Source organism: Hyla sarda, chromosome 8, assembly GCF_029499605.1.
Source record: "Hyla sarda isolate aHylSar1 chromosome 8, aHylSar1.hap1, whole genome shotgun sequence".
Taxonomy (NCBI): Eukaryota; Metazoa; Chordata; class Amphibia; order Anura; family Hylidae; genus Hyla; species Hyla sarda.
In genome coordinates, this window is record NC_079196.1 from 215,986,479 (window position 1) to 216,004,337 (window position 17,859).

General features: G+C 47.1%; 2 protein-coding genes across 11 annotated transcripts in view; one reads left to right on the top strand and one right to left on the bottom strand.

The window, feature by feature from the left end:
• The window catches only part of SLC5A10 (solute carrier family 5 member 10), a 293,441-nt gene that overhangs the window by 66,080 nt on the left and 209,502 nt on the right, over positions 1 to 17,859 (bottom strand). The gene's annotated exons all lie outside the window — the stretch shown is intronic.
• The window catches only part of FAM83G (family with sequence similarity 83 member G), a 54,749-nt gene that overhangs the window by 10,745 nt on the left and 26,145 nt on the right, over positions 1 to 17,859 (top strand). For 2 of the 4 annotated variants that reach the window (XM_056535546.1, XM_056535548.1), the window contains exon 2: positions 13,145 to 13,312. In XM_056535546.1, coding sequence (XP_056391521.1) covers positions 13,145 to 13,312 — 168 coding nt within the window. Of the gene's footprint in view, positions 1 to 2,078; positions 2,456 to 2,627; positions 2,754 to 13,144; positions 13,313 to 17,859 lie in introns of those variants that run through there. The other 2 variants (XM_056535547.1, XM_056535549.1) reach the window with 2 other exon arrangements.

Genomic DNA, 17,859 nt, shown 5'->3' on the forward strand with positions numbered 1-17,859 from the left:
CAGTCTGGACATGGTGAAGTCACACCAGCATGCCAGTGTAGAGACTACCTGTCCGTCACCATGCCTTACTGGTGGAGATGTGGGGATTGGGTTTGGGGTTGTGGGGTCCATAACACTCCAGTGAGAGCTCGAGTTGCAGCGTAAGTATTGACTATGTTATCACAGACATCACTGGGTCTGTCTCACCCAGGATAGTCATAGCTGTAATAAAAAAAAAAAACGTAATGGAGGCAGAATATAATGTTCTCGTCGCTAAAAGCACCGCCCATGGCCATTAGGGATCACTCTCACCTGTAGAGTAAGGCTGGGTCCACACTACGTTTTGTCCCATACGGGAGCGCATACGGCAGGGGGGAGCTAAAAGCTCGCGCTCCCGTATGTTACCGTATGCGCTCCCGTATGTCATTCATTTCAATGAGCCGACCGGAGTGAAACGGTCAACCACGGTTTTAGGTCCGGTTGTAAAAGCGCATACGGCGCAAAAATGAGCCGACCGGACCGAACGTTTCACTCCGGTCGGCTCATTGAAATGAATGACATACGGGAGCGCATACGGTAACATACGGGAGCGCGAGCTTTTAGCTCCCCCCTGCCGTATGCGCTCCCGTATGGGACAAAACGCAGTGTGGACCCAGCCTTAGTGATATGGGTAGGTTTCAAAATGTCAACATTTAATTTTTATGTAAATACAAGCTGCCCAGTCTGCATGCCACCCAGCTTTTTCAGTCTCCTGAAGCCCCAGCAGTGATAGGCTGCTCATCCTCCCTTCACTCCTTACCAGCAGTGTTGCTATGCCCTCTCCCGGCCCATTAATGTATTCTCTTTCCCTTTACTCTTCTCTCAGCCTGCAATTAATCTCTCCCCCTCTCCCTGACCTAGCACTAACTATTCTCTGCAAGATGTTTAAAAGTCCCGGGCAATCTCCGCAGCCCGAGAGTAACGCAATCAAAAGTTGTACTGGATGTCCCATGTGGGATGTCCCAATACTGATAATCTCCACAGCCTGGATAGTTAAGTAATACTGCACAATGACATTGATCCTGCGGCAGGATGTTTAAAAACTCCCGGGTAATCTCTGCAGCCCAAGAGTTACCCAATCAGGAGATGTACCAGAAGTTCCATAGACATGCTTTCCGGGCTTCACTGTACTCTCAGGCTGCAGAGAGTGTTGTTTTTGGGACAATCCCACATGGGACTTCCGGTACATCTCTTAATTGCGTTACTCTCGGGCTGCTGAGATTGCCCAGGAGTTTTAAATATTCTGCTGCTAGACCAACGTCATGGTAAAGTATGGTTTAACTGTCTGGGCTTTGATATTTTACTCTTGGGCTGTGGAGATTGTTGATATTGGGACATCCCTAAACTCTACTGTGGGCAATACCACTCACATCCTGAGTGTGGTGCTCTTTTAAAAAAAAAAAAAAAGAAAAAAAAGAAATGAGCTCTGTTTTTCTAATCCAGACTTGACTACATTGCCTCATTGTCATCACAATGTATATGGACAGACAAGTCATTTATGGGGTTGTCTCGGATTAGAAAAACTATGGCTGCTTTTTTTTTCTCCCCAAAATGAGCGCCACACCTGTCCTCAGGTTGTGTGTTGTATTGCAGCCCAACCCCATTCACTTCAATGGTAGCTGAGCTGCAGTAACACTAAATGACCACTGTGTGTGCTGCTAGGTCTGTTTACTGTGTACATTTGGCAACCCAATAATCAGATATTCATGACCTATACCAGTAATTCCCAACAGGGTGCCTCCAGCTGTTGCAAAACTACTACTCCCAGCATGCCCGGACAGCCGCTGGCTTATTTCAGTGTTTCCCAACCAGCGGTTGCAAAACTATAATTCTGAGTGTTGGCTGTCCGGGCATGCTGGGAATTCTTCTAAATTTATGGTCTTTCTGTGTAATGCAGTGTTTCCCATCCAGGGTGCCCCCAGCTGTTGCAAAACTACAACTTCCAGCATGCCCAGAGTTGTAGTTTTACTACAGCTGGAGGCACTCTGGTTGAGAAACACTGCCAGGGATAGGGAATGGAGCAGATTCCGACTTTGTCACATTTTTCTCAGTTTACATCAATGATGAAAACCATTGCAGTATAAAAAGGCATAGAAGATGATGAAATCCAGAATAAACAGGGAGGACGACTTGAGCCAAGTCTAAAAGGACAAATCTGTTATTCACTTATCCGGGCCAGACATAGAACGTAGAGGAGTTTACTAGTCCTGATAAGAGTCATAAGGTGAAGACCTGCTGGGTGACTGGGAAGTACAGGCAGAGCCTTGTTTTTGTGCCGGGGCCCCGGCCGGGCTAATCCTCCGGTATACACAGATTATTGTCTCTTCTATTATTTTCTTTGTGTGTAAGAGCAAAGTCTGGGCAGTAATCTCCAGGCCTGACAGAGAAAAAAACACAGACCGGAGCAAGAACAGAATCCTATCAAGTAGGGCATCAGGTGATAACACTTCAAGGGGATCTCCACCCGAAAAACTAAATGAGGATATATAATGTACATAATGTTAATACATCAGATGTAGGAGCTGTTGCTAAAGTTTGGTCATTATATCGGTTTTACTTTCAGAGATATTGCCATTTTTTGTGTTCAGTTGGAGCGGCCATTTTGGCAAGAGTGGAAACAGGAAGTGCAGACATATTGGAAGTCTCCTTGTGAATTAGCTGCTCAAAAACTGACAATTTGGTCATTGTGTTGTACAGCAAAGTGCTATTTTTATTAAGAGGATATTCATTTAAAGGTGACAAGCGATACTTTGTGTAGAATTTTTTCTTTTATTTCAACTTGTGATGTGCGTTTATAAGGCAAATTTTAGAATTTAAGAAGTTGACTGATGGTAGTTTTGGTGGCAAATAAACAGCTTCAAGAGAGACCACCGTTTGGACAGTTGCACTATAAGCGAGCAATCCCTTTAAGAACAATGATGTTGCCTATAGCAGGTTTTGACATATTTGATATTTATCTGGGAGCCAGGATGCCGGATGTCAACTAATGATCAGTCATTAGGGACCTCTCTTTTCTCCATTTTGTCACAGTCATTAGTGTCCTCCTTATCTTTCCCATGTGTCACAGTCATTAGTATCCCCTCATCTCTCCCTGTGTCAGTCATTAATGTCCCCTCATCTCCCCCTGTTTCACAGTCATTAGTGTCCCCTCATCTCTCCCTGTTTCACAGTCATTAGTGTCCCCTCATCTCTCCCTGTGTCAGTCATTATTGTCCCCTCATCTCCCCCTGTTTCACAGTCATTAATGTCCCCTCATCTCTCCCTGTGTCAGTCATTAATGTCCCCTCATCTCTCCCTGTTTCACAGTCATTAGTGTCCCCTCATCTCTCCCTGTGTCAGTCATTAATGTCCCCTCATCTCTCCCTGTTTCACAGTCATTAGTGTCCCCTCATCTCTCCCTGTGTCAGTCATTAATGTCCCCTCATCTCTCCCTGTTTCACAGTCATTAATGTCCCCTCATCTCTCCCTGTTTCACAGTCATTAGTGCCCCCTCATCTCTCCCTGTGTCAGTCATTAATGTCCCCTCATCTCCCCCTGTGTCACAGTCATTAGTATCCCCTCATCTCTCCCTGTTTCACAGTCATTAGTGTCCCCTCATCTCTTCCCTGTGTCACAGTCATTAATGTCCCCTCATCTCTCCCTGTTTCACAGTCATTAGTGCCCCCTCATCTCTCCCTGTTTCACAGTCATTAGTGTCCCCCTCATCTCTCCCTGTGTTACAGTCATTAGTGTCCCCCTCATCTCTCCCTGTGTCAGTCATTAATGTCCCCTCATCTCTCCCTGTGTTAGTCATTAGTGTCCCCCTCATATCTCCCTGTTTCACAGTCATTAGTGCCCCCTCATCTCTCCCTGTGTTACAGTCATTAGTGTCCCCCTCATCTCTCCCTGTGTTACAGTCATTAGTGTCCCCCTCATCTCTCCCTGTTTCACAGTCATTAGTGCCCCCTCATCTCTCCCTGTGTTACAGTCATTAGTGTCCCCCTCATCTCTCCCTGTGTTACAGTCATTAGTGTCCCCCTTATCTCTCCCTCTTTCACAGTCATTGGTGTCCCCTCATCTCTCCCTACGTCACGATCATTATTGTCCCCTCATCTCCCCCTGTGTCACAGTAATTATTGTCCCCTCATCTCCCCCTGTGTCACAGTAATTATTGTCCCCTCATCTCTTCCTGTGTCACGATCATTAGTGTCCCCCCTCATCTCTCCCCTGTGTCACAGTCATTAGTGGCCCCATCTCTCCCTTTGCCTCATTCATAAGTGTCTCCTCTGTGTTCAGCAGCGGATGTCCCGTGATATCAGCAGCTTCAGTGGTCATGCTCTGTAGTACGGAACATGACCGCCAAGGCTTCTGATTGGCTGCGGCAGTCATCTGTTGTTCATGTAATACTGGAGTGCTGAACAGAGGAAAAGGTAAGTAAAACAGTTTTTTTTTTTAAAAGATGGACAACACCTACTGAAAGGGCTGACAAAAACCTGGACGCCAGGACAAAATTCTCAGTCTCCATGACGACCTGGAGCTTGGGATTTGTGGAGTTCTGGCCTATAGCCTATAGTTAGATCCTAGCAGTCAGCATCTGATGGGCTTTTTGGGCAACAAATGTAATGTAGATAAAATAAAATAGATGTACCCGCCTTTTAGGTGATAGGTATGTCTGCAAAATTCAGTGTACCTGTACTCCAGCCAAGGAAAGAAAGAGGAAAACTCCCACTATTCTTATCGGCCCACTCCCTGATGTCAATGCAGAACTGTATTTACATGTAATATTGGTAGAACGCCCAGTGTCCACATCGCGGTGTAAAGACTGTACTGAAGCAGCACAAACAATGACTGGTTGGCACCTTAGTTGGCATGAGACGGAGTCGCCCCAATACAGAAAATCTCAAATGTAAGGGTTGGCAAGTTCCCTAAAATTTGAAGAAAGCGCGGTGATGGCTGACATTCTGGCTCCCATGGGGGCTTTCCCACACTTGGAGGGATAAGGGCAGTGTTGCCCAATTGGGGTGCCTCCAGCTGTTGCAAATCTACAACTCTAGAGCAGTGTTTTCCAACCAGGGTGCCTCCAGCTGTTGCAAAACTACAACTCCAAGCATGACCGGACAGCCGGCGGCTGTCAGAGCATGCTAGGAGTTGTAGTTTTGCAACAGCTGGAGGAACCCTGGTCTAAAGCTGTTCATACACCCTGCTCTAGAGCAGTGTTTTTCCAACCAGGGTGCCACCAGCTGTTGCAAAGGTGTTGTAGTTTTGCAACTACTGGCGTGCCACAGGTTCAAAAACACTAATCTGGAGCAGTAGTTTTTCAACCAGGGTGCCTCCAGCTGTTCCAAAACTACAACTCACAGCATGCCCGGACAGCCAACAGCTGTCCGGGCATGCTGGGAGTTGTAGTTTTGCAACCACTGGTTGGAAAACACTGCTCTAGACTAGTGTTTTCCAACCAAGGTGCCTACAGCTGTTGCAAGACTACGAACCCCAGAATGCCCAGACAGCCATTGGTAAATCTTTTCCACCGTTTTCCTGTGCGTACTTGCGCCAAATTTATGAAAACTGCACTAAGTAATAATTAACTATGTAAGTCTGGTCAGGACTGGAGTGAGATTGCACAAAAAAATCAGCGGAAAATAATGCAACAATTTGACATTGTCGCGTTTGAGTCATCTTAAGGAGTTTTTAGCGGCGCGGAGGTGAAAAAGTCGCTAAATGTGTGCAAAAAAAATTAAATTGCAATAAATGTACCCTTAATAAACAGTGTAATCACTTTAATAAATACCCCCCCCCCCCCATAATACGTTGGTATTTAGTTCACAGACGATTATGTCATTGAGTCGGAATTAGACGTGTGATCTGGCGCGGTCACGATTTCTAGTAAGGTAAAGGAAATCCTCTGTGACTACCCTCTTCCATTCATGTCATTGGAACAGCTAAGGCTGCGTTCAGACGGCCGTCTAGACCCGTCCCGTTCTTCTCCCGTCAAATAAAAAAAACGGACTTTAAAAAAAAAAACTGACAATAACGGATGCAAACTGATGTTATCCGTTTGTATCCGTTATTGTTCAGTTAATTAACCAAAAAAAAAACATTTTTCTTCTACTGAGCGTGCTCATTAGGAAAAACGGATCAAAGAACTGATTAAAAAATGGATGACATTAAAAGGCTCATCCGTTTTCCGTAGACTTCAATATTGAATTTACTGTATCCTTTTTTTCTTCCGTTTTTTTGACTGAAGACAAAATTCAGCATGTGCCGTTTTTTCTGCCGCCAAAAAACAGAAATGAGCGCAGACGGGTGTAAACGGATTGTAAAAAAATTAAAAAAATCCCATTGACATGAATGGGATTTTTTTTTAAATCCGCCCGATGTGTGAGGATGCCAAACAGCTCCCTTAAAGCTCAGCTTTCCCGACCCCCTGGATGTGATATGAGGGGGGATGGGGTAGGTTCGCTGAGTTGTCAGGTGGAGTTGTACCTTTAGAAATAACCAGCGTCCACCCCCACAATGATCCGTCCAACACCTGTTTTCCTCTAGGGACTGGATAATTGCAGGGATTAGCCGGATAAATACCCGCATCCTTTGTTCTTTGCACCCTATACAGCAGTGGTCTCCAAACTGTGGACCTCCAGATGTTGCAAAACTACAACTCCCACGATGCCCGGACAGCCAACGGCTGTCCGGGCATGCTGGGTGTTGTAGTTTTGCAACATCTGGAGGTTTACAGTCTAGAAACTGCTATAACGTAACTTTGCCCATTGGAAGGTAGTTGACATGTAAGATGCCCATAGAGGTGCCCAGGCTTTGGAGGAATTTCGGCATATCTGGAGGTCCACAGTTTGGAGACCACTGCTACAGCGTAACTCTGCCCCCATAGAAGGCTGTGAACATGTAAGATGTCCATTGAGGTGCTCAGCCTTTGGGGGAGTTGTAGTTTTGCAACAGCTGGAGGTCCACAGTTTGGAGACCACTGCTACAGCGTAACTCTGCCCCCATAGAACGCTGTGAACATGTAAGATGCCCATAGAGGTACCCAGGCTTTGGGAGAGTTGTACTTATAAATAAATAACCAACAAGAAATCACCAATGAGGCTCAGATGTAAAACATAATTTTTACTAAATTGCCAATAAAAAGTACCAAGCCAAAGGCACATGATACACTGAAGAAACGGGGAACGGAGAAGGGTACAGGCGGGTCCCTAACCTAATGTCCCTACCAATGAGATGACCTCCTAATCACTAAGTGTGGGAAAAGGGGTAGGGGATAGACACAAATCACATAAATAAAGGTGGCAAAACCTCTCTTTCCAACGCGTTTCACCCCCAGATTTAGGAGGGCTCATCAGGGATAAGAGGAAACCACAATAGTATATAGCAAATAATAATAATAATAATAAAGATACAACATGAACACAGTGGTTCCCAAGATACACTCATAAAACGTCTATTGCATCTTTAATTATTTGTTAAATACTATTGTGGTTTCCTCTTATCCCTGATGAGCCCCTGCTAAATCTGGAGGTGAAACACGTTGGAAAGAGAGGTTTTGCCACCCTTATTGTATATTTATTTATGTGATTTGTATCTATCCCCTACCCCTTTTCCCACACTTAGTGATTAGGAGGTCATCTCATTGGTAGGGACATTAGGTTAGGGACCCGCCTGTACCCTTCTCCCTTCCCGTTTCTTCAGTGTATCATGTGCCTTTGGCACTTTTTATTGGCAATTTAGTAAAAATGATGTTTTACATCTGAGCCTCATTGGTGATTTCTTGTTTGGTTATTTATAAAGTACAACTCCCCTCAAAGCCTGGGAACCTCTATGGGAATCTTACATGTTCACAGCATTCTATGGGGGCAGAGTTACACTATAGCAGTGGTCTCCAAACTGTGGCCCTCCAGATGTTGCAAGACTACAACTCCCCCAAATTCTGGGCACCTCTATGGGAATCTTACATGTCCACAGCCTTCTATGGGGGCAGAGTTACACTATAGCAGTGGTCTCCAAACTGTGGACCCCCAGATATGTCGAAATTCCTCCAAAGCCTGGGCACCTCTATGGGCATCTTACATGTCAACTAGCTTCAAAGGGGGCAAAGTTACGCTATAGCAGTTTCTAGACTGTAAACCTCCAGATGTTGCAAAACTACAACTCCCAGCATGCCCGGACAGCCGTTGGCTGTCCGGGCATGCTGGGAGTTGTAGTTTTGCAACATCTGGAGGTCCACAGTTTGGAGACCACTGCAATACACAGCATATCTGTAAACAGTATTGGGGGGCAGCGTACTACAGCGTACTGATGGGTCTTGAGGGCTTGGTCGGGGGTCCGCTGCCGTAGCCAACTTTCCCCCAGGCCTGCATGTGAATAGTCATTGATGATGTAGGGGTTAAGAATGCTAAGAATTTTTTGCCCCCAAGTCAATGAGCGTTCCTAGATTTTACGTTAGGATCCTCCTCAAGATCGGAGTATACCTAAAAAAGTATCAAGGTAGATTCATCAAATCTAAGAGGCGGCAATACCCAACAGGGCCTAAGGAGGAGGGTGGCACTGTTTATGAGGAAGAAAAAAAACAAAAAAACGCAAAACCTTTATTCATAATCTCATGCAACCTCTTTAAAGGGGTACTCCGGTGGAAAACTGGTGCCAGAAAGTTAAAGGGGTACTCCGGTGAAAACCTTTTTTCTTTTAAATCAACTGGCTCCAGAAAGTTAAACATATTTGTAAATTACTTCTATTAAAAAAATCTTAATCCTTCCAGTACTTATTAGCTGCTGAATGCTACAGAGGAAATTCCTTTCTTTTTGGAACACTGATGACATCACGAGCACAGTGCTCTCTGCTGACATCTCTGTCCATTGTAGCAACCGTGCATAGCAGATATATGCTAAGGGCAGCATGGTGGCTCAGTGGTTAGCACTGCTGCCTTGCAGTGCTGGGGACTTGGGTTCAAATCCCACTAAGGACAACAATAAATAAAGCGTTATTCTTATTATTATAATAACGTCAGCAAAGAGCACTGTGCTCGTGATGTCATCAGAAAGAATTCCAAAAAGAAAAGAATTTCCTCTGTAGTATTCAGTAGCTAACAAGTACAGGAAGGATTAAGATTTTTTTAATAGAAGTAATTTGCAAATATGTTTAACTTTCTGCCACCAGTTGATTTAAAAGAAAAAAGGTTTTCACCGGAGTACCCCTTTAAACAGATTTGTAAATTACTTCTATTAAAAAATCTTAATCCTTCCAGTACTTATTAGCTGCTGAATACTACAGAGGAAATTCTTTTCTTTTTGGAACACAGTGCTCTCTGCCGACACCTCTGTCTGTCTCAGGAACTGTCCAGAGCAGTATAGGTTTGCTATGAGGATTTGCTCCTACTCTGGACAGTTCCTGAGACAGACAGAGGTGTCAGTATTGAGCACTGTTGTCAGACAGAAAAGAAGAACTCAACTTCAGCAGCTGAAAAGTACTGGAAGGATTAAGATTTTTTAATAGAAGTAATTTACAAATCTGTATAACTTTCTGGAGCCAGTTGATATGATTTATTTTTTTTTTTTTTTTACTGGATAACCCATTTAAACATTCAGTCCTCAGGGACGCCATCTCCTCACATGAGTAATGACACGCCGGGCAGGATGCGCCCCGGCTGAGCAGTAATTATACTTGGCGGATTATTTCGTGTTTTGCGCTGGGCGTGTGGGAAAATCGACACCGATGAAAGATACGGTGTGAAGTAGGTTAGTAGAGAAACACAACCCAGCTGCTCCGCACCGCAGCTAGATATAAGATTCTTGCATTGTGGGAGATCGCATGACACTTGTACAGTGGCCAGTCACATGTCTGACAACGGTTGAGCTAAAGCGCTGTCTGTTACCAATGACAACCAAAACATTTTTAGTAATTTTTTTTATAAATAATGCTCCGCTGTATCCTTTGGATAAATCTCCCACAATGTCTATAATATAGCAGTGTTTTCCCACCGGCTGCAGCTAAACTACAACTCCCAGCATGCCCGGACAGCCGAAGGCTGTCCGGGCATGCTGGGAGTTGTAGTTTTGCAACAGATTACTCAACAAGTGCAAGTAAGGCAGCGGGGTTCGCGTCTCCTGGTGACCTGTCATCTTTGCCCAGAGCAGAGAACACACCAGGTTATTGTACATTGTCAAAACACAGTCGCACATCCCAGGGTTGTCCAGGATGGCAGATATTGCTTTGCATTTTGTGTGGAAACTGCGCCACTTTTGTATGTTGGTTGTGTCTGGTATTGCAGATAAGATGCAATGCCAGGTGCAACCTATGGGCTAAGGCTGGAAACGGATGGACAGTCTAGAGCGGCATGTATACAGATGGACAGTCTAGAGCGGCATGTATACGGATGGACAGTCTAGAGCGGCATGTATACAGGTGGACAGTCTAGAGCGGCATGTATACAGGTGGACAGTCTAGAGCGGCATGTATACATGTGGACAGTCTAGAGCGGCATGTATACGGATGGACAGTCTAGAGCGGCATGTATACAGGTGGACAGTCTAGAGTGGCATGTATACAGGTGGACAGTCTAGAGTGGCATGTATACAGGTGGACAGTCTAGAGCGGCATGTATACAGGTGGACAGTCTAGAGCGGCATGTATACAGGTGGACAGTCTAGAGCGGCATGTATACAGGTGGACAGTCTAGAGCGGCATGTATACAGATGGACAGTCTAGAGCATCATGTATATAGATAGTCTAGAGCATCATGTATACGGATGGACAGTCTAAAGCATCATGTATATGAATGGACAGTCTAGAGCGGCATGTATATGGATGGACTATCTAGAGCGGCATGTATATGGATGGACAGTCTAGAGCATCATGTATATGAATGGACAGTCTAGAGCGGCATGTATATGAATGGACAGTCTAGAGCGGCATGTATACGGATGGACAGTCTAGAGCGGCATGTATACGGATGGACAGTCTAGAGCATCATGTATATGAATGGACAGTCTAGAGCGGCATGTATACGGATGGACAGTCTAGAGCGGCATGTATACGGATGGACAGTCTAGAGCGGCATGTATACGGATGGACAGTCTAGAGCGGCATGTATACGGATGGACAGTCTAAAGCATCATGTATATGGATGGACTATCTAGAGCGGCATGTATACGGATGGACAGTCTAGAGCGGCATGTATACGGATGGACAGTCTAGAGCGGCATGTATACGGATGGACAGTCTAGAGCGGCATGTATACGGATGGACAGTCTAGAGCATCATGTATATGAATGGACAGTCTAGAGCGGCATGTATACGGATGGACAGTCTAGAGCGGCATGTATACGGATGGACAGTCTAGAGCGGCATGTATACGGATGGACAGTCTAGAGCGGCATGTATACGGATGGACAGTCTAAAGCATCATGTATACGGATGGACTATCTAGAGCGGCATGTATACGGATGGACAGTCTAGAGCGGCATGTATACGGATGGACAGTCTAGAGCGGCATGTATACGGATGGACAGTCTAGAGCGGCATGTATACGGATGGACAGTCTAGAGCGGCATGTATACGGATGGACAGTCTAGAGCGGCATGTATACGGATGGACAGTCTAGAGCAGCATGTATATGGATGGACAGTCTAGAGCAGCATGTATATGAATGGACAGTCTAGAGCGGCATGTATATGAATGGACAGTCTAGAGCGGCATGTATATGAATGGACAGTCTAGAGCAGCATGTATATGAATGGACAGTCTAGAGTGGCATGTATATGAATGGACAGTCTAGAGCAGCATGTATATGAATGGACAGTCTAGAGCGGCATGTATATGAATGGGCAGTCTAGAGCAGCATGTATATGAATGGACAGTCTAGAGTGGCATGTATATGAATGGACAGTCTAGAGCGGCATGTATATGGATGGACAGTCTAGAGCGGCATGTATATGAATGGACAGTCTAGAGCGGTATGTATATGAATGGACAGTCTAGAGCGGCATGTATAGGGATGGACAGTCTAGAGCGGCATGTATAGGGATGGACAGTCTAGAGCGGCATGTATAGGGATGGACAGTCTAGAGCGGCATGTATAAGGATGGACAGTCTAGAGCGGCATGTATAAGGATGGACAGTCTAGAGCGGCATGTATAGGGATGGACAGTCTAAAGTGTCATGTATAGGGATGGACAGTCTAGAGCGGCATGTATAGGGATGGACAGTCTAGAGCGGCATGTATAGGGATGGACAGTCTAGAGCAGCATGTATATGAATGGACAGTCTAGAGCAGCATGTATATGAATGGACAGTCTAGAGCAGCATGTATATGAATGGACAGTCTAGAGCAGCATGTATACAGATGGACAGTCTAGAGCAGCATGTATACAGATGGACAGTCTAGAGCGGCAAGTATAGGGATGGACAGTCTAGAGCGGCATGTATAGGGATGGACAGTCTAGAGCGGCATGTATAGGGATGGACAGTCTAGAGCGGCATGTATAGGGATGGACAGTCTAGAGCGGCATGTATACGGATGGACAGTCTAGAGCGGCATGTATAGGGATGGACAGTCTAGAGCGGCATGTATATGAATGGACAGTCTAGAGCGGCATGTATACGGATGGACAGTCTAGAGCATCATGTATATGAATGGACAGTCTAGAGCGGCATGTATATGAATGGACAGTCTAGAGCGGTATGTATATGAATGGACAGTCTAGAGCGGTATGTATATGAATGGACAGTCTAGAGCGTCATGTATACGGATGGACAGTCTAGAGCGGCATGTATAGGGATGGACAGTCTAGAGCGGCATGTATAGGGATGGACAGTCTAGAGCGGCATGTATAGGGATGGACAGTCTAGAGCGGCATGTATAGGGATGGACAGTCTAGAGCGGCATGTATAGGGATGGACAGTCTAGAGCGTCATGTATACGGATGGACAGTCTAGAGTGTCATGTATACGGATGGACAGTCTAGAGCGGCATGTATATGAATGGACAGTCTAGAGCGGCATGTATATGAATGGACAGTGTAGAGCGGTATGTATATGAATGGACAGTCTAGAGCGTCATGTATACGGATGGACAGTCTAGAGCAGCATGAACCTTCAGAAAGTGTCTATGAGGCCTAACGTATCCCTATTCTTCCCCCCTCAGGTTATTGCGGTGGTCATGGACCTCTTCACTGACGTGGACATATTTAAGGATATGCTGGACGCAGGATACAAGAGGAAGATCTCGGTGTACATCATCCTCAATGAGTCACAAGTGAAGTATTTCCTACAGATGTGCGAGAAGGCGCAAATGCACAGAGGACACCTCAAAGTGAGTGACACTTCCCGTCATTTCATCCGTACCTGACAACCATCTAACTCTGTTTCCCAACCAGGGTGCCTCCAGCTCTTTCAAGACTACAACTCTCAGCATGCCCGGACAGCCGAAGGCTGTCCGGGCATGCTGGGAGTTGTAGTCTTGAAAGAGCTGGAGGCACACTGGTTGGGAAACACTTATCTAACGTGTATGGAGGCCTTGTTGTGCCAAAATGGATGTGCCCCCCCCCATGGATGTGCCAAAATATTGGTCACCCAGAAAGGAAGTTTCATGGCTTCCTGGACTGATTAGTGAGCCAAACAGGCTGATATACCCTGCACTGATACATTGTAACAAACAGGAAACAGAACAAGAGATAGACTAGAACACAGACGATTGTCCAGACTGGATGTGATTGTAGCAAATCATTTTTGACTCAGATTGTCGGCGCTAGGGCCATGCAGACATTGCCATCCTCATAGACGGCAATGTATTCCGTGTGGATTCTGCGAAAAGAATAAGCAAGATGTGGGGAAATGTCAGAATTTCGTAGTGTGCACTGTGCAGCGGAACCCGTTCATAGCAATAGGACTCCTGAGGAATATTAATCCGATCCAGCACTGCACCCTGTCCGCCCGTGCATGTCCCTGCTATATACCACAAGAGTCAGGGAGGGGGGGGGGGGGCAGAGGAAGTCGGAGAACAAGGACGCGGAAGTAGCCTGGGCCCCGTACTGGACACCCCCCCACAATCAGACATTTATCCCCTGTCCTGTGGATAGTAGATAAATGTCTAGAACGTTCAGTTCCCCGGAGAAGTAATGTCGGAGTCCATGTCGGATTTCCAATACGAAACTTCCTTACTGTAAACTACGCATCGGAATCCCATTAAAATCAACTTTCCATAGTGTGAAGAGATATTATAAAAAAAAATGGTAAAGAATTAGAACACAGAGTAATGAATATAGAGTGATTAAAGGGTTACTCCGCTGCTCAGCGTTCCGAACACTGGAGCCGGGAGCTTGTGATGTTACAGCCCCGCCCCCCTTATGATGTCCCACCCCGCCCCCTCAATGCAAGTCTATGGGAGGGGGCGTGACATCCGTCACGCCCCCTCCCATAGACTTGCATTGAGGGGGCGGGGCGGGACCCCCCCATGAGGGGGCGGGCTATGATGTTACGAGCTCCCGGCTCCAGTGTTCGGAGCAGTTTGTTCCAAACCCTGAGCAGCGGAGTAACCCTTTAAGTTCCCAAAATGTTATGCAATATGAATACCGTACGGATTTTATGACCTATATCTATGGCAGCCCATTCTGTTTCGATGAGAACTTTCAGAAGGGACCACCTGCTTGTTATTGGTTATATACATTTTTGGATTTCCCCCACCTGCCCCACAATCACAGCAGTGTCACCAACAAGACGGCCAGAGCCAAAGGCAAAAGGGTTGGGAAGGGTGTAGGGAACAAGCTTTGGGCCTTCCTTTCCCAGAATTGAGAGACATGATGTGATGAAGCGGCAGGGGGCCCCATTATAGTATTTGCCGCGGGTCTCCCTCTGTCCCCACCTCCCCCCTCCTCCGACTCTTATGGTATATAGCAGGGACATGCACGACCGGACAGGGTGCAGTGCTGGATCGGAGTAATATTCCTCAGGCTTGTGCGATATATCATGAAGCGCTGTATAGCAGGTGTGTGCACGCTGGGATTCTTGCTGTCATCTCTGGAGCGGAGGGACCACCTGCCTGGGACTATCTCCTGCTTTTGAGGTGTCAGGAGCCTCCAGAGCACCCATGGGTGCCTCCCTGCCTGTGAGGACCTGCACATAAATAGGGATTCACTAGTGATGGGGATTATGGGGGGAGATTTATCAAAACCTGTGCAGAGGAAAACGTGCCCAGTTGCCCATAGCAACCAATCAGATCGCTGCTTTCATTTTACACAGGCCTTCATAAAAATGAAAGCAGCGATCTGATTGGTTGCTATGGGCAACTGGGCACGTTTTCCTCTGCACAGGTTTTGATAAATCTCCCCCTATGTGTAGATATTAGGGAAGCCAGGCATATGGCTGCAGGGGGCCCATCCTCTCATCTCTAGTGTCTCTCCGGTAGGGGTTGGGTTTGTCGCACGGCGAATGTTGAGAGGTGCTAAAGAACTGTGATTAGTGAGGAGGGAAAGTGACACATGAAGGGGATGACAGGGGGAGGTGAGGGGACGGAGGTCAGAGTTCAGCCCTGTGTTATTGAGAAGAGAGGGTGATGGGTGAAACACACTAAAATGGGGCCAAGCTGCAGTACCGGGCACGGCCACAAGCGTGAGGGGCCGCAGCACTTTGTTCTGCTGATCACTAATCATATATTTACGGTCTGCCTCTTTAAAGCGTAACTTTGATCACACTGTGGCGATCAGGATACGGATTCGAAGTCCCATACAAGTCTTTGATCTCTGTAGTCTCGGGCAACAAAGTTGCAGGAGGTTTAAACAGATATCCTGCTGCCGCAGCCTTAAATTGTGATAACTAATAAAGCTGCGGAGATAAGTGGTTCGGACACACTTAGTGCCTCTTATTACCAGAGGTGAACCCATCCTTTAAAACCTGTTTCCCTGATGGTAGCCCTCGGCACCTATAGACCAGACTGAATACATTCTAGGAGCCAGGTAAACAATAACCCAGAAATTTGCCTCTGGCACTCAACTTATTGCCCCCCCCCCCCCCCCCCCCCAGGAACTTAGCACTTGATCTTTTGCAGTGCCAATTTGAGCATGAATATACCGTATATACTCGAGTATAAGCCGAGTTTTTCAGCACGATTTTTCGTGCTGAAAACGCCTCCCTCGGCTTATACTCGAGTGAACTCTCTGCCTGTCAATCCCTTCTCAATGGTCTTCAACCTGCGGACCTCCAGATGTTGCAAAACTACAACTCCCAGCATGCCCGGACAGCCATCGGCTGTCCGGGCATGCTGGGTGTTGTAGTTTTGCAACCTCTGGAGGTCCGCAAGTTGAAGACCACTGCGGCCTTCGTCATCATCCAGCCCCCCCCCCCCCCCTTTTGTTTTGTACTCCCCTCGGCGGGAAGTTGGGGTGAGCTGGTCCGGGGCCATCTATGCTGCAGGGACCGTCTGGGGGGGATGGTTAGTCGCTGCGGGCTGTCCATTTTCACCGGGGGGGCCTCTTCTCCGCTCCGTGCCCGGCCCCGTACTAGTGACGTTGCCTTGACGACGACCGACTGTGTGTCATCGTCAAGGCAACGTCACTAGTCCGGGGCAGGTGCGGAGAAGAGGGCCCCCCCAGGTAAAAATGGACAGCCCGCAACAGCTAACCATCCCCCCTGGACGGTCCCTGCAGCATAGATGGCCCCGGACCAGCTCACCCTAACTTCCCGCCGAGGGGAGGCGAGTACAAAACAAAAGGGGGCATGCTGGGAGTTGTAGTTTTGTAACATCTGGAGGTCCGCAGGTTGAAGACCACTGATGAAGATATTGACAGGCAGTTATGATGAAGGGGGGGGGGAGATAATGACGGGGTCTGGATGATGACAGGGGCGGGTATGATGTATTTCCCACCCTAGGCTTATAGTCGAGTCAATTACTTTTTCTTGGTTTTTGGGGTGAAATGAGGGGCCTCGGCTTATATTCGGGTCGGCTTATACTCGAGTATATACGGTCACTTGTTTACTAGAGTTTGTAATCACTCCGACCCGTCTTGGCCCCAAGAGCTTGCAATCCAATTTCACATTCCCACGAGGGACAATAAACCTATTAGGAAATGCTAACTAATCTATGGATAAAGCTGCCCCGTACACATAAGACAGCCGTCGCCCGACAGCTATCTCTCCTGTTCGCTTCCCCTGCTCTGCTTGGCTGAGCATGCATATGTTAACAATGGGAAGATGGAGAGAAAGCTGCTGCCAGACACCTATAATGGGGTCTTATTTCCCCAAGAACAACACGTACAACTGTATTTGTTGTGGGAGAGTCAGGAGGCCCCGATACAGGCATGATGGTCAGCCGATCCCGACAAAATCGGCAGGTTTGGCCAACGTACATCTAAAAAAACTAGGGGGACTATAAAAATGTATTATAAATATGTGTATGGGTAGCCTTAAAGGTGTATCCACCCCTAGACATCTTATCCCCTATCCAAATGATAGGGGATAAGATGTCTGATCGCAGGGGTCCTGCAGCCAGGGACCCCTGCAATATAGCATGCAGCACCCACCTGTGTCTGCTTCTGGCAGCGCTGGAGGTTCTGGCTCCCGACCACGGGAACGGAAGATCGTGACGTCACGACTCTGCCCACCATGTGATGTCTTGCCCCGCCCCCTCAATGCAAGTCTATGGGAGGGTGCGTGACAGCTGTCACGCCCCCTCCCATAGGCTTGCATTTAGGGGGTGGAGCGTGACGTCACACAGGGGCGGAGCCGTGACGTCACAATGCTCCGGCCCCGTGATCGACAGTAATCAGTCCCGGAGCGAACATGCTCCGGGGACTGATTTTAACGGGGTGTGGCATGCAAGATCACGGGCGTACCCAGTGGCGGGACCCCCGCGATCAGGTCTCTTAT